Source organism: Lissotriton vulgaris, chromosome 5 (genome assembly GCF_964263255.1).
Source record: "Lissotriton vulgaris chromosome 5, aLisVul1.2, whole genome shotgun sequence".
In the NCBI taxonomy this organism is placed as follows: domain Eukaryota; kingdom Metazoa; phylum Chordata; class Amphibia; order Caudata; family Salamandridae; genus Lissotriton; species Lissotriton vulgaris.
Genome location: NC_141693.1, coordinates 195,659,108 through 195,681,670, shown reverse-complemented (window position 1 = coordinate 195,681,670; position 22,563 = coordinate 195,659,108). Strand labels below are relative to the sequence as shown.

The window sequence follows — 22,563 nt, the reverse complement described above, 5'->3', positions numbered from 1 at the left end:
GGCCTGGCATGGATAGCCATGCGCGCTCCCCTACCGCCTGGTGCGGGCGGTCAGCCACTGCCTGGTGCGGGAGGTCACCTACCGCGGGGTGCGGGAGGTGGGTGACCGCCCTGTGTATCGATGGTGGCCTGGCATGGAGAGCCATGTGCGCTCCCCTACTGTCTGTTGCCGGTGGTCAGCCACCGACTGGTGCGGGCGGTCACCTACCGCGGGGTGTGGGAGGTGGGTGACCGCCCAGGGGAACCATGGTGGCCAGGCATGGATGGCCATGTGCGCTCCCCTACCGCCTTGTGCGGGCGGTCACCTACCGCGGGGTGCGGGAGGTGGGTGACCGCCCTGTGTATCGATGGTGGCCTGGCATGGATGGCCATGTCCGCTCACCTACCGCCTGCACCAGGCGGTGGGTGAGCGGCCGCAACAGGCGGTCTACGGTGGGTGCATCAATGTGTCTGTAAGGGGGGAGGGGGGGGTACCAACTGCCACTTCCACTTGCACATTCAAATGTATGTGTTTGCCTGCCCCGCCCCTTTTAAATGATGCACCGTCGCGGTAGCGCGCACATGCGGTTGGCGGTGTGTGCCCGTGATGGCCCGTGCACATGTAGCCATTGGGAACAGGTAAAGCCGGACACGTAATCGATTTTAAAAGTAGCGGAAGCCGTACACCGCCACAGCAGGTCCAGTCATTGGACAATTTTGAATGAGGCAGTCCGGGAAATCCAATTGCTGCAGACGTGTGCCACTGATATCAGCTCTGGGCCCAATATATGTGTGTATTTTAGCAGCACACATCCACTGCTCCCAGCCACTGCTGCCTGCACCCATCACCTCTACTTGCTGCTGCTGAGCACTCCGACAACTGCTGCTGTTGTGCCATACTCCTTGATCTTGCCATATCGATAGTCAAAGAGATCCGGTCTCGACCCTTCACCGCAGCGGAGCTGGATGTCCTCGTGGACAGTGTGCTCCGCAACTTTGAACGGCTCTACGGCGCCCCCGGACAGGTGGTAAGTGCAGTGGGGGACATGTTGGTGTGCATGAGGTGGTCACTGACTCCTGGCTTCTGCAATCTTTGCTGTGTGTTGTGGGCCCAACACATATGTCGGAATGTGCATGGCTGCTGACAGATACGTGATGCCCCATCTGTGTGACAGGTCAACTGTCCACTGACTTTCCCCCTCTTGTCTCCCATCATGGTAGGTCAAGCTGCACCTTCGCAAGGCCGTGTGGAGGTCCATAGCACGTGATGTACGGGCAGTGGGGGTGTGTAATAGGCGACACACACACTGCCACAAGCGCTAGGACGACATCTCCAGGCTCAGCAAGAATGTGGCGGAGATGACACTGGGGCAGATTCCCCGAACATCTCGGCTTACACGACGCACCATGACCCCTCTGATGCTCCGTATCATTGCAGTGACGCATCCTGACCTGTCCGCCCGGTTGAGAGGGGAGCAGCATCAGCAAGCTAGCGGTAAGCACAGTGATAGCGTTTGTGACTTGTGTGAGCATGCATGTTTTTCCACTCACACACAGTAGTGACATCCATGGTGTGTATGTGGTGTTGCAATTGCATGTTGGTGCCATTTGCCGAGTGAAGGTTAGCATCCATGTCAGACAGGTGGCCAGACCAGTTGCAACGTAGTGCAGGGTCACAGGACATGCCGTTGAGGTCTGTGGACCCATGGCATCACATGTGTGGTGGTCTGCATGCCCTGTGCAAGGTTTCTAGGGGGTCCATGTTTCCGAGGCACCCTGGCTTCTTTGACATGCTAATGTCTGCTAGGCGTGGCTCGTGTTCAGGATGGTTGCTACATGTTGTTCATCAGTCAAGGAAGTTCTAATTACTTTGTGCTGTGCGTGAGATGGTCACTTATGTATACCTCTTTGCTATGTTTCTTTCAGCTTTGGACGAGCGCACTGAGCCACAAACGATGGAGGTCAGTGGTGGGAATGCATCGGAATCTGAGACCACACAGACGCAGACTGAGGCAGAGGAGAGCAGCCCCGAAGAGGGGTACAGGACTGTCCCTGAGGACTCGCATGTGGAGTCGCCATCATCCTCATCTTCAGACAGTGGTGTTGAGTCAGCACTGTTGGTAGACACAGTGAGTGGGCAATCTACACCTTCAGTCAGTACACAGCACACTGGGCCCACACTGCCACCAACTGCAACAAGTACTGCTCGTGCTCGCAAAAGTAGGGGGAGCAGAGTGGCCTTTGGTGCAGGCACCGCTGCCCCTGCACCTGTGACACAAACTGCCCTTTATGCTGAGGCGGTTTATCTGCTGCGACAGCTGTGTGGAGGGCAAACAACTATGACAAATGCATTCCTAGACCACGATAGGAAGTTAGGGCAGGTGGTAGCATTCATGGAGGGGATACATGGCGATGTTGCTGGTCTCCACAGGACAGTACAGTCATTATTCAACACAGTGTCTGCAGCCATTCAACAGTCGCATGGCCACGGATCTACTTCTGTTCCACCTTCCACACCACTTGTTGTCTCAGGGGAGAGTGACTTTTCTGACCAGTCCTCGTTTTCTCGGTATAGCACTAGGAGCAGGGACAGGCAGCAAGACAGGGCCCGGAGGCCACAGACACCATCCCCTTGGACAAGAAAGTCTTTCACAGGACACGACATCAGCAGCCACCCTGGAGTTGACACAGAGGATCCTCAAGGGGTGTTGGGGGACAGGGATTCACATGGCACACAGCCATCCCCCTCAAGTAGTTATCCCATGGCAAGGGTACCTCCCAAGCCCAGGGACACTCCCAAGGAGAAGGACACTACAAAGGACAGGGCACCTCCCAAGGAGAAGGATACTACAAAGGCCAGGGCACCTCCCAAGGAGAAGGACACTACAAAGGGCAGGGCACCTCCCAAGGAGAAGGACACTACAAAGGACAGGGCACCTCCCAAGGAGAAGGACACTAGAAAGGGCAGGGCACCTCCCAAGGAGAAGGACACTACAAAGGGCAGGGCTCCTCCCAAGGAGAAGGACACTACAAAGGACAGGGCACCTCCCAAGGAGAAGGACACTACAAAGGACAGGGCACCTCCCAAGGAGAAGGACAAGCCAACTCCCAGGGACAGGGCACCGCACACGGATCAGGCACATTCCAGAGACAGGACCACTCCAACGGCGTAGGCACCTCCCAGGGCCAAGGGTTCTCCCATGGACACGAGCTCCATCAAGGACAGGCATACATCACTCCTGCATGCCCGGAGGCTGATGTTGGAGAAGGAACGTAAAACACATGTGTCAGCGGTGGAGTCCTTGCATACCTCTACTCCCATCCACACCCGCAAGAAGCAGAGGAAGGAGTACACTGTTTTTGTATCCCCCATTACACATGATGCAGAGGGTAGAAGGCAGGGCCACAGCAAACGTCATGCAGGGTCCATCACGGTCCCAGAGAGCAGAACCACACCAGCACATGATCCACCTTTGTTGGTTGATGTTTCTGATTAGGCCACACCACTTACCAGTCCAGTCAGGTCCAGGGTGCCCTTCCATATCCCAAAGAAACGGAGACACACACCAGTGACACCTGCCCACCCCAATGTTGCTCCAGTACAGCTGTCCCCGGCTCCCAGAGCCACCCTGCCTCCTGGACCATACAGCCCTGTGGCTCATCATTTCAGTGGTCCTAGTGGGTCAGCTGCAGTTTACTCATGTGTCAGATAGTGGCACTGTGTCTGTTGTTCGCTGTCATGCCTCATGTAGTAGCACTGTGTCAGTTGTGCCCTCTCCTGTCTCAGGTACTGGCACTGTGTGTGTCCGCCACTCTCATGTATCAGATGCTGGAATGTTATTTGTTGGACACTGTACAGGGACATGTCCTGGCAGTGTGTATAGGTCAATGGCTCATGTGTCAGTCAAAAGATCTGTGGCTGTGTCTCACACTCCTGTATCTGGTGCTGCCAGTGTGTCTGGGTCTATGGCTCATGTGTCAGTCACTACAGCTGTGCCTGTGTCTCACACTCCTGTTACTGGTGCTGGTGGTGTGTCTGGGTCTATGGCTCATGTGTCAGTCACTAGATGTGTGGCTGTGTGTCACACTCCTGTTACTGGTGCTGGTGGTGTGTCTCGGTCTATGGCTCATGTGTCAGTCAGTAGTACTGTGGCTATCTCTCTTAATCCCGTATCAGATCCTGCCACTGTGTCTGGAGCTCCTAGGTCACACAGTCCACCTGATTCTGTGCTGTGAGGTGCAGTTCACTTCACTGATATGTGATTGTAGTTGGTGTCTGGAATGTACATTGTGACCACCCTTGCCTTATTCTTGTCCATGGGACGTTGTGTAGGACACACATCCTTGTGCAGCATCAGATGTACCTGTTCTCTACCATGGCCTGTTGATGCACTTAGCCCCTCTGATGTACTGCCTCTGATGTACCTGCTCTGTGCCTTGCCATGGACTGTTGATGCTCTGTGCCCCTCATGTGCTGCCTCTGATGAACCTGTTCGATGCCATGGACTGTTGATGAACTTAGCACCTCTCATGTGCTGCCTCTGATGTACCTGTTCTGGACTGTTGATTCTCTGTGCCCCTCTGATGTACTGCCTCAGATGTACCTGCTCTGGAGTGTTGATACTCTGTGCCCCTCTCATGTGCTGCCTCTGATGTACCTGTTCGATGCCATGGACTGTTGATGCACTTAGCCCCTCTCATGTGCTGCCTCCGATGTACCTGCTCTGTGCATTGCCATGGGCTGTTGATGCTCTGTGCCCCTCATGTGCTGCCTCTGATGTACCTGTTCGATGCCATGGACTGTTGATGAACTTAGCACCTCTCATGTGCTGCCTCTGATGTACCTGTTCTGTACCATGGCCTGTTGATGTACTTAGCCCCTCTGATGTACTGCCTCTGATGTACCTGTTCGATGCCATGGACTGTTGATGCACTTAGCCCCTCTCATGTGCTGCCTCTGATGTACCTGCTCTGGACTGTTGATGCTATGTGCCCCTCATGTGCTGCCTCAGATGTAACTGCTCTGTCCTATCCAGTGCCCGTGCTCCTGGCTACTGTGGGAGTATATCCATATTTTGTTTAATAAAGCTAGTTACTCCTGTGTAGTGGTTTCTCTGTGTCATTACTGGTTGCTATTGTCATTGTTGATATATTGGTGCTATCGTAAATGCTGTTTCCACAACATGCACCTCCCCCTCCCCACGTCACGGCCCAGGCAGGTACTCCCCTTCGGACAGCGATTTGTGTGTTGGCCTACCTGCGTCGTCGTCGGCGACCTTCCATGACTTGCTGGTGTTGGAGCACGAAGAGTATCGGAAATGTGTTTAGAGCTGGGTCCATGACGGCAAGCTGCCTGTGGTGGGTATCTGTACAATGATTTGCCTCTCCGCTGTGGTGATTCTGCCATGTTCAGGCTGGTGGTTTTTCCGCTGCGATGTGCTGTGTCTTTTCCGCATTCGTAATCTCGAGGACGGTTGAGACGTCATTCTGTACGGCGGTCTCTCGGGATTGGTTACGTCCGCCGCGGGGTCGGGTGTGTTTGCGCGGCGGTGCTTGTTCTTCCACGGCGTACAGAAATTTGGCAGTGCTTCCCATCCTAATATGGCGGACGGACTGTCAGTGGCTGGCGGACGGAAAAAAGGCATTTTCCGTGCACTCAAGACCGGCTGACGTCCTTCCGTCCGCCATCCTAATGGACCCCTTAGTGTGGGCCTGTCCGAAGGCCAGTGAGTTCTGGGTGCATGTCACGCACACCGACAAAAATGGTGGGGAAGCCAAAAGAATGCACTCCACAAATGTGTTTATTGGGGAATGTTACAAATTAACGAGCAATTCATCGGAAATTAGTGGCTATAGCGCTGCTCTTGGCAAAGAGTAGTCTCCATTCAGTGGGGCGGTAGACCCGCCCCAACACAAACACTGGCTGCAGGACATGGTGTATTGTCGAGATCAACTTACCTGCTATGGTATGCAGAGGAATTACCAAGCACATCTAGACCACACGAAATATAGGGCCCATTAACTTCCTATTTACTAAATACGGTTGATGACTGATGCCTTTCCCTACATTGTAAAAGATATATTTTTGCTGTCAAATTACTATCTGTAATCAGAGAACTGTCAATTGATGATTTCTGTGATGTGCTGATCCGCCCACCTGTGATTTGTAAGCCTGTACATATGCTGATAAACCTTTTTGTTGTTTATGTTATGAAAACTTCATAAATAAAATTTTTAAAAAAGAACGGTGATTTGAAAATAAACGTACAGCAAATCCATGAAAGTAATGTATTCCCCAAGCTGGGATAGCTACAACACTTCCTGAAGACTAACCATTCTGAAAGACTGGTTTCTCAGGTACTTACTGAGCTATCTCATATTCAAAATGGGGCACCATTCTCTGGATTTCTTTCATACCAGGTATAACTCTGGAGTAACAGACTGAATTCTGCTGGGAATTGTGGAAGGGCTTCACATCCCCTTTTGTGACCATGAAGGGGATTTCTGCTGCATCAAAGGCAGATATCGATGAACCAGTGTTTGCGGGTGAAACATGACTTGTAACAGATTAGAGGATATAGTTGTAGCAAACTAATTTCAACACTCACTTGTCTGCAGCAACATCTGCCAATTTTTGAAAGAAAGCTTAAACCCTTCCCTTTCCTAGGTCTCGAGGGCATGGAGTTGACGATTGTGTATCTGCAGCCCTCAAGCTGTCAATGAAGTTTCGTTGAATCTTGTTTCATTGATGATCTGATGCTTCTTACAGGTCTGGTGTTTGGGTAAGTTGTGGGTCTAACGCTGCTAACGTGGGTATAACTGTTTGAGCTGCTGTAGGTAAGGTCTTTGCAATTGATGACTGCATCTATTTTGAAAAAGTCTGCCTTCGATTTCTCCAAATAGAGACTTTCTTTTGTACTGTATGTTTCCAAGGGATCTGGTTTGATTTAGTTGCTTGCAGGACTTACTCAACTTATCTTCCAAACAATTTCTTTGTCAAAAGTCAAAAGTCAGGTCGAAAAGGCAATTCTGCAAAATGGTCAAAGTAAAGTGAATCACAGCCAGTCTTGGCACAATAAGACCGCTGCACCAGATATTCGTCAGAACTCGGTAGATTTAATGGCCATGGAGTCAGCTATCATCATAGCATAAGCCTTATTACTCTGGGGTAAAATGTCCCCCCCCCCCCAACCCGTTTCTGGACTTTTGGTAGTAGTTCCAGATAAAAAGCTGTATCTGTCCACATCTGTCAGTCGTGTTTTCTCACAATATCAAAGACATTAGTGGTCTTGATAGAAGTAGCTGACAACAACAACATTCACTTCCTAAAGCTATTAATCTTTCTTATTTCCCAATCTGGGAAGACCAGACTCAGAGGAATGAAATTCCATAACTGGTGCTGAGCAACCTACCATACCAAACATAGCCCTCTAGACATGTTGGTGGAATATCGATGCTCATTTTTTGGGGGTAAAAAAAATTAAATGGAGCACTACTGTAGAAACCGAATTTGGCAACAGCATTATTTTATTCCTTCTTGTCTTATGAAATCTGTCAAAGTAATGACCGTGGTGGCTTTCCTTGCATCTCTTTGAAACATCCAGAACAAAATCAGTTTGTCATAAACAGGCATGTTGAGATTCTCCTTCTTCCTAAAATGAAGGCACTGGAGAAGAAGCTCAAGGTGGTGGTACAGGGCTCAAAGATTAAGTCAAGGGTAGACATTGTCCATAAAGTCAGACGAGATATAATTCATGAACGAGTTTCACTGGAACTCTCAACATCTGCCGACCATGGTATTGGGGCTCTTTATATTTGTCAAAAGAATTTTCATATTGAGACTGGCCAAACCCCCAGTGAGATTCCTCTTTCTTCATGATCTCCATGCATGACTGGATGGATGGTCATATTTATCTCCATCTTGATATTTCATAGAAAGTTGTACCGGACCAGTGGTAGCACCAAAAGGTCCTTCCTCTTGTGATTCTTTAGTGTTTAGGTGTTTCTTAGGATAAAAAAGAGAACGTTTGCTCAGCGACATCTTGTGGCAAACTCTAAAAAACGTAGTTGGAAGCCTCCCTGTAGGTTTCATAATTGGTGAAAACATCAAGATCATTGTTGTTGTTTTCATCGGAGGGGTCATCAAGAGTAATGTTTAACACCTTGGCTGCTAGGTGTTTTCCCCTCCTGTGCTGCAGGCACTCATTTTCCCATTGTTCATGACGAGCTCAGCTTGTCATCAGCACAGCTCAACCGTGCATCACGACGAGCTGAGCTCGTCATCAGTATCGAAAGGGTTAAACAGCGATTGCCAACGGAAGCGCAAACAACTAGGTTGTCATTGATGGTTCTTTGACTAGAAGAATCATTGGCACGGGCTCCTATAAGCTGCCTGCTTGGAGACCCGCCCAGCATTTGTCTCCATGTCGTGCACAGATATACAGAAATCGCGCATAAAAATACTTGGGGAACAAAGGCATTGATTATCAGCCCCCAGGGGTGGAGTCGCTAATGCCCATGCTGCTTGGAACCTATATTTAGGAAAAGAGATTAGGGCAGATTCCATTTTGATTTAGTGCTTCTACAATGTCTGTCTAGTCCTCTCATTTCAGTCATTAGCATCTCTAAAGACTACCGGCTGCCTAATAGTAGGACACTTTGGTGCAGAAGTTACTGACCATTAAGCAAATTTAGGCCAATCAAGAGACTTTTTTTTCTTCTGTATACCTAAATGTAATGAAACTGAATTATCTTTACAGTCACTTAATTAAAACTATAGGAATAAAAACTGAAAAATTTGTAAGCAGAGCAAGCAAGACCCCTCAATTGAACTAGCTAGAAATAAGTTAGCCACTGTGCTGCAAGTCGGAGAGAATGTGAAAAAGAGGAAAGTTTAAACTTTGCCTACAGGTGCGTACCTTCAATCAAGCAGCAATGCACCAATATCTTGCATGTAGGTAGTCTTGGTCTGTTCACACCTTTGCATGTGTGTGGTCTGAACAGTCCAAAGCTCCCTCGGGAGGGAGGGAGGGAGGTAGGGATATAGATTAGTGAACACTAGCTCGCAACTCAAAGCCTGCAGCAGCAATAAATCAGAGTCCAGTCAAATACACACTATTATGAAAAAAAGGAGTAGTATTTTATTACTAAAGTTACCCTCACAAGGGAAGAATACGATATTCTCAAACAATTACACAGTTTTCCCCTAAGGTCGGGGCTCTAGTATTTCTCTGGCAATTCCCGGTCTCATTCACTCTTCATGTTAGTAATTGTGGTTGTTCCCCATTCACTATTGGTAACATCCAGGATATGCTGCACTAGTAGTCAGTCAGTAGGCCGGCCCAAAACAAGTCTTACCCAGGCCAGCAGGAGGTAAGCGTTCCGAGTCCTGGAGTGTGCCCCGCCTGCAGGCACTTGCAGTGGCTCCAGCCCATGTCAGGTGAGTTGTCTACACACAGACTTAGCAACTGCACACGACAGATGAAGGCTCTCTCTCTTGTGGTAACACTCCTGCAGCGATCATAGGTGTTCTGCAACTTCTCCTACAAGGCAATTGGTCACTCACTCCCAATAGGTGCGGTGTGGCTACGACAATATGGTTCCTGGTTCCATGTTTGGGTGACCGTGCTTTCTCAGTGTCCTCTCTTCACCATGGCATATGGGATTGCTGCACCGCTGCCAGAAGGAAGGCATTGGCCCCTTACCGCACTGTAGTCTTTCACACGGCTATCTTCACGGTGGCCATCTCCTGGCATACGGGGATCACTGACTCAGTCCTACACATGGGTAATGAACTGTTTGTTGCAGCAGCTGTTCCTAACACCTCGCAAAGGGAGTCCACTTGACAGGGTTTGACACTGGGCCTTACTCCCTCCAACGCTCTACTCTTCCTCGCAGTCTGGTCTTGGCAAGCAGGCAGGTACTGGTGCTCCAGGCTAAGATGTCATGGATTCCCTGAGTGATGCCCACTCATCCAGCAGGGAGATTAGAAGGCATTGGCTGCCAGTCCTTGTCGCAGGCAGAAGACTTGAAGAGCTTCCCCTTCTCACTCAGCATGTCTGGCTGCTTAACTGAAGTCCCTCTTTTTTTGTCACCCTCCCCTTGATATTGACCATTTACAAACACCAAATATGATTTAGGGTCTGAGTCTGACGTTTTATGTTGGGAATCTGCTTCTTTTGAAGTGCATACTGCTATGTTCGCTTTCCTCTTCTCTTGAAGAGCAATCTGTCACAGCAGGGATGTCTCTGAGGCTGACAGTCCCACTACACAGGCAATGGGAGTGACTACAATTCACACTGAGATGCCAGCCACAGCTGTATGTGCATCAAAAGGTTAGTCCAAGGCTTCAAGCCCTACTCTTTAGGATTCTCTTAGCAGCCTCACCCCCTTCTTTGTGACCTCTCACTGAATCAAAGAGCACCCTTAAAGTGTACAGGGGAGCACTGATCCTCCCATCCCCAGTGTGCATCATAACACTCAACTTACAGAAATGCAGCAATCCACAAATCTGCAGGGGGATCTCTCTACATCTACTACATGTCTCATCATGCAGGCCTGAGTTTCCCAAAATGGAACCCAGGGCCCTCCATGTATTGTACCATCCACAGGAACGTATACATCCAGTCCATATATAAAGTATACACACACTACATAGTACTTTATCCTCCACGTACTGTACCATTCAGAGGTACACATGCACCCAGTACTTGCATTCAACATGTGTGTACTACCTAGCACTGTATCCTTTATGTACTGTACCACACATAGGCATACTTACACTCAGCACTTGCACTTTTAATGCACGCTGCATCCTCATTTATTATACCACTCACAGATACACTACTGTACCACTCATAGGCACATGTATATCCAGCACATGCATACATCATCCACGCACAGCACCGCTCTGTACTGTACTATCCTTGTATTACACCCTTCCCAGGCACACATACACCCAGCGTAGATACACCACTTCTGTGCTAAACTGCACTTCACACCAACCTGATCTAATGTAGGCCATGGGTGAAGTCAGCATAGAGCAGCAGCACTTTGAAAAGTGGGTGAGCCTGTAGGCCTCAATCTCAGTGATACAGTTTAAAAGGATCTTCTCACTCTAACTGATCACTACACAGTATGCTGCCACCACCATACTTGTGCTGCGTATCTCCTGATAAAGGCGGTAACCTTTCATCACCATGAGGGTAGCACTTTTGAGTACCCCTTCAGGTCTAACAAGACTGCAATCTGTGAGACAGCCTATGTCATGGCGCACAAACATGATTCATGTTTACCCAGCACAACAAAAATCAGCATTAGGGGTCCAGACATCAGTACATTTGTGCACAAGGGTGCATGTCCATTACCAGGCAGAGCACTTTTCTGTCCCAACACTCCCCATTTCCTACACCTCTTAGAAGCGAAAGCAAATTCACCACAATTTCTCCTATAATGGCTTTGCAATACTCTTACTTGTGCTTAAAGTCGACAAGAGTGCACCCATAAACACACTGATACCTCACACAGACAAAAAGTATTTGAAGGAACTTTTGATGAATATTCCGTCAAAAGGATACAGTGGCCACAGACCTCGTTCATAGAGAAGAGCTAGCGATGGACACAGAGATAGTCATATTGACTTTGCCTCAGGTGCAATCAGCACCTAAGCAAACGCTCTGCCTGGCACATTTGGCTGACTGTCTTTAATGCGTTTTTAGGTGCTTCTCCTGATGCTTATCTGCCAGAAATCATCTTTTTGACATGCCTGACACTCAAATGTATTTTGACAAGCTTAGCCTTAATAGTAATGTAATGCAACAGTGGGACTTCCAGCTAGATGATGTGATATAATTAGAGGAAATTAATCTATACAAATTCAGTACTGTAGAACTGGGATCGCTCTCCCCCTTACTTGTAATAGACTCTGGGATGGATTTAAAGGTTGGTAGGTCATGAGAACAACCTTAATCTGCAGCTCCCCCCTATTGGCATTGTGAATAATGCGTTTTATTTATGCTTCATAAACCAAAAAATAAATAAAAGGCATTGTCATTTACAATGCCAATAGCTCAAACTTGCGTAAGTGCGAGGCCTGTTGCATTCCAAATGCTTGTTTATTGTTACCTCTGACTCATTACCTTAAGTCTGCCTGTTTCTTTTTTTGCTTGTACCTCTCACTCATTGTCTTACCTCAGCATGTTTCGCATTCTTCTGTTAGTCTACATTGTGACTCCTATCCTGACTCCAAGTGTCCGATCTTTGTGCCCCACTCCTCCTCTCTCCTGACAGGCAGTGACGGTTCCACTCCTCTGCGCCCACATGTTGCCTCTCTACAGGTATAAGACTGGAGTTTCCATCTCGTGGACAAGGGCTTGTATTCGTCCCTCCTGCAGGGCCTTGTGCTTGTGAAACAAACAGATCACCAGCCGCCGCCGGCTGCATGCACAAGCAATTAGTCGTCTGCATCGATAACACACGAAAAGTGCAATAATGAACGTGACGCCTCTCCCGCGGCTGTCCCTAATGCTCATTGGTGTAGAATATTATGTCCCTATTGCTCACTGCTGTAAAATATTATGTTTCTTTGCAAATATTTTAAAAGCACGGAGAAAGAAAACGGATGCAATTTATTCTGAGACAGCTATGCAGATTCTCTGCGGTTTTCCTGACCCTTCGCCTCCGGTCTTCGATATGCTCACGATACAAGGTGTTTTTCCCTTCGCCCACGCCAGCTCCGTTGCGGTTCTCGTAGCCCTGACAGGCCAGTAAAATACTTTGGGTTCACACAGTTGACGGCTGAATATATTCTGCCGCTGAGCAGCCACAAAACTGTAAAATTAACAAGCAGCACTGAAAGCGATCGCTTTCATGGTCACTATTGTAAAAAAAAAAAAAAAATGACCGCGAGTGGTGCGCGCGCGCCACTGCAAGCCATATGTCTTCAATTATCGAGCCAGAGTCTGGGCACGATAATTGAAGACATATGGGCTTTGGTGCGCGTAACAGACACCAATAGGCATTGGCCAGAGCATCATGATGGCCTATTGCGTGCTCTGTTACAAAACAACACGCACTCCAAACCCAATCAGAGAAGACAATAGGAAATGAACATGCACAAGCGTGTTAATTTCCAGGGTACATTTCTAAAACCCTGTCAAAAGGACCCTCGCTGCGCGAACACTGCTGCTTAGTGTAACGCTAGGCGCAAGACCAAAAAAGGCACAGTTCCCTACTTTATAAAATGTTGGGGGATCGGGTAGATTTCCCATTGTGGAGTCTCACCTGGTTCTGAAACAGGAAACGCTCAGCAGCCAGCCCATCCACCAAAAGGCTACTGGTTTCATAACATTACTCTGTCTGTCCTACTCAAGGAGGGCGTTCTTTCACTCTTTATTCTAGTCTGTTCCCGCCACATCATGTATAGTGGTAGCATGCAGAAAACAAAACAATGGCCATCATGCTAAGGGATAAAATTGGTCATCTGGACCAATGAATGTTTACATTTGAAGAAGGAACCCTCCTTTTAGAGGGTTTGGTTCAGCAAAACAAAATACAATGTCTAGCAGCCACAATGACATGGGGCAGGCCAGCATTTTGTTATTACCTAAAGGGCTTATGTTGCAATTGGTAGAAGCACTTTTGCTGAAATAATCCTTAATGACAGTGCAAATGCATGCAGTCTTCCACCAGGACGTAAGAGGTAATGGACTTGGCAGACCTGGTGGGCTACCTGCTACATCAAAATATACCGAATAGCTAATCAGAGTGATTCAAACCATATCTAGTAATGTGGTACTTCATGTGTCTTGACAGACGGAAAAAAAATATGAACAGGATTACCTTGAACAATGTACAGATCTTTAATCTCTCTGAAGGATTCACGAATCGCATCAACACAATCTGGACTGGAAAGCTGATACATCTAAGGAAGTAAAAATATCTCGGTGAGAAAAGACATTTATCGATGATGAAAGTGTCCCTATAAGACATAGTTTACTGACATGTGACCGTTCATTGCAACAATGAGCAATTCAAAACTAAGCTAATGCATGAATGTTCTGCAACTAACCAGGAAGAATCAAAAATGTGTAAAGCAGGGAAAGGTAATTGAAGGTCAAAAATGTTTGAGCGCACTAATCTGATAGAGAAATTAAGAAAAATCCAACATGGCACACACAACTGTAGTTTTTAGAATCATTGCCAAAACTCCCTACTCTCCAGTCCTCTCCATAGTGGAAAAATATACGAGGCAGGCTGAGTGAATAGTAGCACAAAGACAGACTCCTTAGTGCCGTAGGTACTGTACAGGCCTGGGTGCAAAATTGTGCTCCGCTCATGGAGATTTTCAGGCTCTGCTTAGATTACGCAGTTCCGAAAAACTCTGCATAGTGGCACAGAACATAGTTTTTCCTTTTGCGTGGCTTCCCAATGTTAAGTTGGTGAGCGAGGAATATCGTACTCCAGACCACCTCCCAGCAAGAATTCTAAACATGAACGTTCGCGGCAGGTCGCTGTTGCTTGTGTTGAGAAACCTTCCGCTCGTTTGAAGGAAGCTGCTGCTCGAGAACATCTGCTCGAGCGTCAAAAAGAAGCAGTGTCCTCTTACGCTGCACATAGTGCTGTTTGCGCGGATTTTACAGTGCGAGACAAACACCTCATGCTAAAACTCATTGCAAGCAGTGCAGCGTATCGCACCCCGCCAATTGCAGTACTGCGCATAGCGTAGTGGAGTTTTTGGGCCATTTTGCAGAGTTCCCTAGCATTGTATCAATGAAGCACAACTATGAAGCAAAACCTCTTTGCCTTCTATGAGCCTGTAATTGTTATGCCTCAAAAATTAGTTACAAATTGCCTAGCAACAATTTTTCACAAATGCCTGTTTTTATTATATAAACTTCTTTATTCGGCTTTTCAAAGTTAAAAACCATAAAAGACACTTTAAAAAATACAGTTTGCATATTTACACAAATATACAAGTTTTAAAAAGCGAATCCGAAAGAATACATGCAGAGAACAGTGTTCATTTAAAAAAAGAAATCTGCACAACATTTCTTATCATCATGATAAAATGACAAGGTGCTTTTTACAGGTTTTTCCTGTGCTTCATGATGCATTTTAAGAAGTTGAGAACGATGTAACAAACTGATTCAGATTCCAGCATTTGAAGTCTAAGGAATGCGGGGCGGCATTGTCTAAGGCCCCAACGCTTCAAAGTAGGGAGTAACCAGATTTTCCTATGTGGATGATGTAATTTACAACACATAATAACATGTAGGTTTGACTGGTTAGACTTTCCATCACAAGGACAAGGAGGAAAACTTGTGTCCCATCCATTTTTCGAAGGGAAAACGACCAGTCTAAAAAAAGTGTTCAACCTAAATCTTGTCATCAGCATTCTCTCATATGTTGTCATTTGCAGTGTTAAATATGGGTGAATGCCGCTCGTTATTTAAACCATGTTTGCGTGAATGACCGAGGGCTTTGACGACTCGGATGCCAATCTCAGAGCCTCTAAATGACTGAGGGCTTGTTGCTTTAGTGCTTTCTTCGGGAGGTCGACTATGGATTCTGGTTGGAGATAATATTTCTCGAGGCCAAGGTCTTTAAAAAAGTTTCTAATGTAGCAGAGCCACTTTACTTTTGTAGACTGATCAAGAGCCATTGTATCAGCTACAATGGACTGGGGCAGTTCGTTTTGACAGATGTCCAAATGCGCCGCCACAACATCAATGGTTGGATCTTGATCAAGTCCTCTAAATAAGGAATTCCTAGTTCCAGGTATCAGGCGTAGGTCGAAGTGCCTCTCGGAGTAGCTAAGAGGAATCAAGGTGTTTTCTGCTACCTGAATGGGGCTGGTGTCCGTATGTCCCCAGACTTCCGCTCCGTATAAGGCAATGGCCTGACACTTGGCACTATAGATTTTCAATAACTCCACTGGTGCCCTCCTCCCCAATCTCTGGGAGAAGCTCATCAGGGCCGCCACTGATCTTTTAAATAGGTGGCATCTTGTCTCCACTGCTGGCTTCCATGTCAATCGTTCGTCTATCATGATACCTAGATAAGGATACTGGGGGGTTACCTCGAGTTTTTGGTTATCGAGATAAATCTCTTTTACTCCCTTTTTCCTAATCCCCGATATCATGACAAACGTTTTTTTGACATTTATTTGTAAGTCAAGGCCGCCCATGAAGGTCGTGTATCTATTCAAGGAGTGCTGAAGTTCGCGCGGTGTACGCGCGAGGATAACAGCGTCGTCCGCATAGAGCAGAGCGGGAATCAGGCGTTTTATACGTGGGAGGTCCTGGGCCCCCCTCAACATCCCCATCTCCAAACCGTTGGTGTACAGTGAGAAGAGGAAGGGGGCCAGGACACACCCTTTCCTGACTCCACGCTCTACTCCAAACGGTGCCGTCAGCTCGCCTTTCAAGCCGAAGCACACTCTTGCAGAGGCTCCCGAATAGAGCTCCCTCAAGAAGTCCAAGAGGGGGGGTTCCACTCCCATTTGGCTTAAGACCGTCCACAGTTTTGAATGCGAAACGCAATCAAAAGCTGCGGACAGGTCTACGTAGACCATATATATCGTATTCTCCTTTGCCTGTGTATATTTACCCATTTTGAGGCTGAGGTTAAGGGCCTGCTTTACTGTCCTGAACCCTTCCCGAAAGCCAAATTGGAGATCGGAGATAATGCCTCTCACCTCACCCCACTGCTGGAGTCGTTCTAGGATCACTCTCCCGACGACCTTGCCGAGTGAGTCCAGCAATGAGATGGGGCGGTAACATTTCACATCCTGGCGGTCCCCTTTTTTAAAAATGGGGACCATGATGGATTTGGTCCAGGAATTTAGAACTCCCTTGTTTGCGGCGGCTGTACATACTCTTGTGAGAATAGGGGTCCAGAGGTCCAAGTTGTATTTAAAAAAATCCACTGGGACCCCGTCAGGGCCTGGGGCTTTCCCTGTTTTTCTTGTTTCCAGGGCAATTATCAGGTCGGGTATATCAAAATGCAGCGAGATTGGGTATTGTACTTTTGGTAGCGAGTTAGCAGGCTCATCTACTGTTGTGTTGTTCTTAAAAATCTTAGTGTAGTGAGCCACCCACGTTTCTTCATCTATAGCTACCTCAATCTTGGGGGAGTTGTTATCAGTGAGATAGGGGGCTCTAACCGTGCGCCAAAAGGCCTCACTGTTTTTTGAGACAGCACTCGTATGCAGGTCTTCCCAAAGTTTCTGTTTCAGTTCTTTGGTTCTTAGCTTACGTGCCCCGGTATATTGGCGCCTAAGGATTTGTATCTGTCCCATATCCCTAGGTTTATTGTGTAGGGCGAGTTTTAATTTGGAAAGGGCCATGGTACAATTATGATCGAACCACCCTTTCTTAACAGAATACTTGGACTTTGGTTTGGACAAGAGTAGTCCCTTGATTTTCTCCAAAATTTGTCCGAAATTATTTAGAACTTCTTCATAATTTACCGAAAGGTCCAGGCATTTGATTATGTTGGGGTAGGCCAACTTAACCAATTTATTTGTAATTTCCCTGGGGTTAATTTCTTCCCATTTTATTGTGAATCCAGTCTGTCTTCCTAGCTCTAGATTGTTCTGGGCAAGAGTTTCTGCTATTTCTGTGTTTTGGGGCTTATGCTCGGGTAAGTAAAGGTCCATCCTTAACGCGGAATGGTCACTCGATGGGTTATCGATAACCTGGAAAGCTTTGGCTATGTCTAGCAATCCTGGGGACAGTAAGATGAAATCAACTGTCGTTTGGTGCCCTCTACCCACATAGGTCGGATTAAGGAAATTTAGATCCTGACTTGGACGATTAGCAATTACCAAGTCGAGGGCAGAGAGTAAATTATTCATGGTATTTCCCACCTTAGTGTGAGTAAAGTGCACCAATGGGACCTCCAATTCATCTACAATCCCACAACAGGGTAATTTCTCCAGTGGGCAGGGGTGTAGGTTAAAGTCCCCTCCCCATAATAAGTGAGTTGCCCCATGGCTGCCTTTCCACAGATAAAGTTGGCTTAATCTCTCATGCATATTGCTGAGGAGAGTCAAAAATTGGTCTTCCTCTAGGTTGTTGTACAAATTGACCAGAAGAGTTGTCACCTTATTCGCAAAGGAGAGAGAGAGGATTTGACAGTTAGAGTCAGAATAGACAATGGACACCTTTAGATGGTTCAAGGTATTCGCTATATACGTTGTTAGCCCTCCATTAGGCCTGCCCATTGTACTACGCACGGCTGGGATGAAGTAAGTTTTGTAGCCCAGTAAGTGAAGCTCTATTGTAGACCATGTCTCTTGCAGACAAATTATTTTACATGGTTCTAGAAAGTTTTGAGCCGTCCCGTCCTCAATCCTAGGGCGTAAGTCCGCTACATTCCAATAGAGGATGGGTATGGGCGGTGTTTCAACTTTTGATGATTCTGCTTTTACGATTACCAAGGGAGTAGTTATTTTAGGAGTCGAGTGGGGTGAATTAGAGTTAAAGGCTTCAGTTTCCAATGGTGGTCAATCGACCATTTCAAGTCCACTGAATCTATTAGTCAACGGGATGTTATACCAAGGGTCCCAGCGGGGCGGTTCTCTATGTACCGTCCTCTGCGTGTATGGCCCCCATTCTTCCCAACCTCCTCCCTGGTAGCGTGATCCCACTAGGTGCCATGAATTATCAAACTCGCGATATCGATGGCCCCATAATTTCTGGTATTAGAAAAATCGACTTGTCGTGGAGCTGGTGCAGCCCATGGAGGATCATGTTCCTGAAAAAAGGCGTTAGGTTGTCTAAAAGGGTAAAAAAAAGGAGAGTGGTTTAATGCCAATACCTCCGTTTGCATTCGTGTGATCCCAGGAGCAGATCTAGTCTGCTACACGGGGATCTTCAAAAGTGATCACGATGCAATCCCCTGGGATCGTTTTTCTGGTTTTGCCCACCCATGGTGTCCTACGTACTGTAAGAATTCTTCCATGCCAAGTTGGAGGTATGGGACGATTAGTCTGTAACCAGTATTGAGCCATATTCTTCAGGGACCAGCTAGGTTCTGCATTGTGGTCCGCTAACTATGGGACACCTGTCATGACCACTACGTACGGTGAGGCCTCTGGTGGCAAATCGGCAGGAAATCTAGCCTCCCCAGGACCTCTAGTAACATTTCGATTGCCTTTTGGGGCCGGAGGGTTAAGGGCCGAAGTTTGAATCACCGGAGTTTTAGATATAACTTTATTTGTTGATTTGTTATTTGCCCCTAGGTTTAATGCAGGTGTAATTGGTGGCTGGGCGTTTGCCTGCTGCAGGGTGGTATCTACATTGGTAATTGGATTCGGTGTATTCCTGGTAATCGTTGATGTGGGTATTACAGCCTGGGGTACATTTTTTGGGGTGTTTAAGGGCTTCTGGGAGGCGTTTACTGGCTTTGTAGAAGATTGCTTTTTGTGGTTATTTCCCCCTGTTTTTTGGCCCCCTGCTATTTGGTTGTGTTGTGGGAGGTTAACAAATTTGGATATCTGGATCTCCAGCTGTGCTAACTTTTGTTCTACTGGTTGTAGGTATAGTTTAAAAAGATCAGCTATCTTATTTAACAGCTCTAAGTTGTCACCGTCTCGTGGGCCCTTACTTGTGGATAGGAGGATAGGGGAGTCCAAATTAGCTATGGTAAGAGTTTCGTGCTCAGTATTATGGATTAACGCAGAAACTAATAAGTGTTCTGCTCTAGGAGGTGGATCCTGTAAAACACTAGGAGTGTGATCCGTGATAGTAGAAATAGGGCTTTTTTGATCTTTCCTTATTTTACTTATAGCACCCTCCCGCCTTCCCCTAGCTTGAATTCTTTCCAGAGACGTTATTTGTGGGGAGGTTTGGGGTAGTAGTTCAGGTGTTCTTTCTAGGTCTGTGCTCAACTGTGAATCTGCGAGCTGAGAAACCAACAGATCCACATTGTTAGGCAAGCTGCGTCTCTCGCGACTCGCCCCTTCGTGGGAATTCCCTTGAACAGGTGTCCTAGCATCAGCCAAATTACCCATAGAGGATCTTTTGGTATATGCTAGATCAAGGGATACCCTTTCCTCTATCAGTGATATGCTTTGGTCTATGAATGTATTCGCTTTTGTAATGAAATCATCCATAGGACCAAGCAATTTGCCTGCCACGCCCGGGGCCTTAGTTTTATTACCTCTCGTCTTCACCATCTTGCCTGGAAAGTGATGAAGGAAAACAAAAGGAATTATACAAACAGAAATATAAAAGGGGTGGCCCAGTCCAGTCTCGCCAGTCCTCGAACGGCCTCAAACATCCCGCCCTTTGCCCGGGCTTAGCCCGGCGCATGCCCGCGTGCGTCCCGCGTGCGCGGTTTCGTGCTTGCCTATATACTAATGGGGGGAAGGGGCGGGAAGAGTCGGAGGTGCGCCTGATGTCAGCGGCGCTCTGCCTGCTGGGACTCGCAGTCCCGCGCCCGCTGGAAACAAACTTCGCAATGTCAATAATTCCCCAAGAGCAGCAGGAGACCTCTGTGGTCGGTGTCAGGGCCTCTCCTCCTAAGAAACGCCAAAAGTTATTAATAAGGAAAAGTGCTCTCCACGCACACACGGCTACGAGCGGCTCCCGCGAAGCGGGGGCCGCAAGCCGTTTTCAGGTGTCCACGGGGGAGGGGCGGGAAGAGTCGCAGGTGCGCCTGATGTCAGCGGCGCTTCGCCTGCTGGGACTCGCAGTCCCGCGCCCGCTGGAAACAAACTTCGCAATGTCAATAATTCCCCAAGAGCAGCAGGAGACCCCTGTGGTCGGTGTCAGGGCCTCTCCTCCTAAGAAACGCCAAAAGTTACTCAGAAGGAAAAGTGCTCTCCACGCACACACGGCTACGAGCGGCGCCAGCGAAGCAGGGGCCGCGAGCCGTTTTCAGGTGTCCACGGGGGAGGGGTGGGAAGAGTCGCAGGTGCGCCTGATGTCAGCAGCGCTCCGCCTGCTGGGACTCGCAGTCCCGCGCCCGCTGGAAACAAACTTCGCAATGTCAATAATTCCCCAAGAGCAGCAGGAGACCTCTGTGGGCGGTGTCAGGGCCTCTCCTCCTAAGAAACGCCAAAAGTTATTCAGAAGGAAAAGTGCTCTCCACGCACACACGGCTACGAGCGGCTCCCGCGAAGCGGGGGTGCGAGCCGTTTTCGGGTGTCCACGGGGGAGGGGCGGGAAGAGTCGCAGGTGCGCCTGATGTCAGTGGCGCACCGCCTGCTGGGACTCGCAGTCCCGCGCCCGCTGGAAACAAACTTCGCAATGTCAATAATTCCCCAAGAGCAGCAGGAGACCTCTGTGGTCGGTGTCAGGGCCTATCCTTCTAAGAAACACCAAAAGTTATTCAGAAGGAAAAGTGCTCTCCACGCACACACGGCTACGAGCGGTGCCCGCGAGCTTTTTTCAGGTGTCCACGGGGGAGGGGCGGGAAGAGTCGCAGGTGCGCCTAATGTCAGCGGCGCTCTGCCTGCTGGGACTCGCAGTCCCGCGCCCGCTGGAAACAAACTTCGCAATGTCAATAATTCCCCAAGAGCAGCAGGAGACCTCTGTGGTCGGTGTCAGGGCCTCTCCTCCTAAGAAATGCCCAAAGTTATTCAGAAGGAAAAGTGCTCTCCACGCACACACGGCTACGGGCGGCATTCTGTCAATGCCTGTTGACAGAAATTAGCAGGTGAATCTGTTGCCTGCAATTAAAGTTTTAACATACATAAAAGTGGAATCTTACACAATCAAAAAATAATTTCATTTATTCTTCTAATAATTGTGTGCATAAAAAACACAATGTGGAGCACTTTGCTACTATGATAGCTTCATGGTTTTTCTGCTGCAAATTGTGGGTGCAAACTCCTGCATCAGAAAATAAGTGCATCTGAATCAAAATACCCCACTGAATGCAAATAGTTTTCGCACAAGAGGGGTTCTGCATCCAAAGTGTAATCAGGGCCTCTTGTTTGAAAGAAGAAAACAAGATAGGCCCACTAAGATGTTAAGGATGTGGAGGTCATGTCTTGACATGGGACACATGGAAAAAACATATAAATGAGGAATGCTCGTATCGAAAAAACTCTTTGTGGAACTGCAACAAAAATGTAATTACTGAGCAGCCATAAGTGATTCTAAAGCAGATATATTTTCAGGAGTGCCACAGTCCCATGGTTGAGAACAGGGCCTTTTTTAGAGACTGTATTGTAATTACATGTACATACTGCTTACTACACTTGCCGAGGCATTGAAGCGTTTTATGGTGCGTAACACATGACTCCGTAATTAAAAGTACTGGTTAATCCAGAGGTTATTGTTTTTGTATAACATTGGTTTAGTCGTGTCCTTTGAGGGCACTGTCTGAAGTATTTTCTCCAGTTTCTAGCGGTAGATTAGTTTAATATGTGTGTGACTACTACAGTGAGTTCATACAAGTGGAAACAGAAATAGAGGAGGTTAGACATTACGAAACTGCAACAAGAGGCTGCACAGGAGAATTTGTAAGGAGAAGTGTGGATCTTTTATTGAAGCATAGAAGAGAGTAGGGCACACAAAGTAGGGTACACTCAGAGGCACTAAGGCAGGTAGAGGATGAAATATGAGGAGAG

General features: G+C 47.7%; 1 protein-coding gene across 1 annotated transcript in view; it reads right to left on the bottom strand.

Annotated features, from left to right (window-relative positions):
* DPP7 (dipeptidyl peptidase 7) overlaps positions 1–22,563 on the bottom strand; it is a 1,540,287-nt gene that overhangs the window by 1,086,251 nt on the left and 431,473 nt on the right. Inside the window, exon 5 of the mRNA XM_086921148.1 lies at positions 13,818–13,899. Coding sequence (XP_086777274.1) covers positions 13,818–13,899 — 82 coding nt within the window. The remainder of the gene's footprint in view (positions 1–13,817; positions 13,900–22,563) is intronic.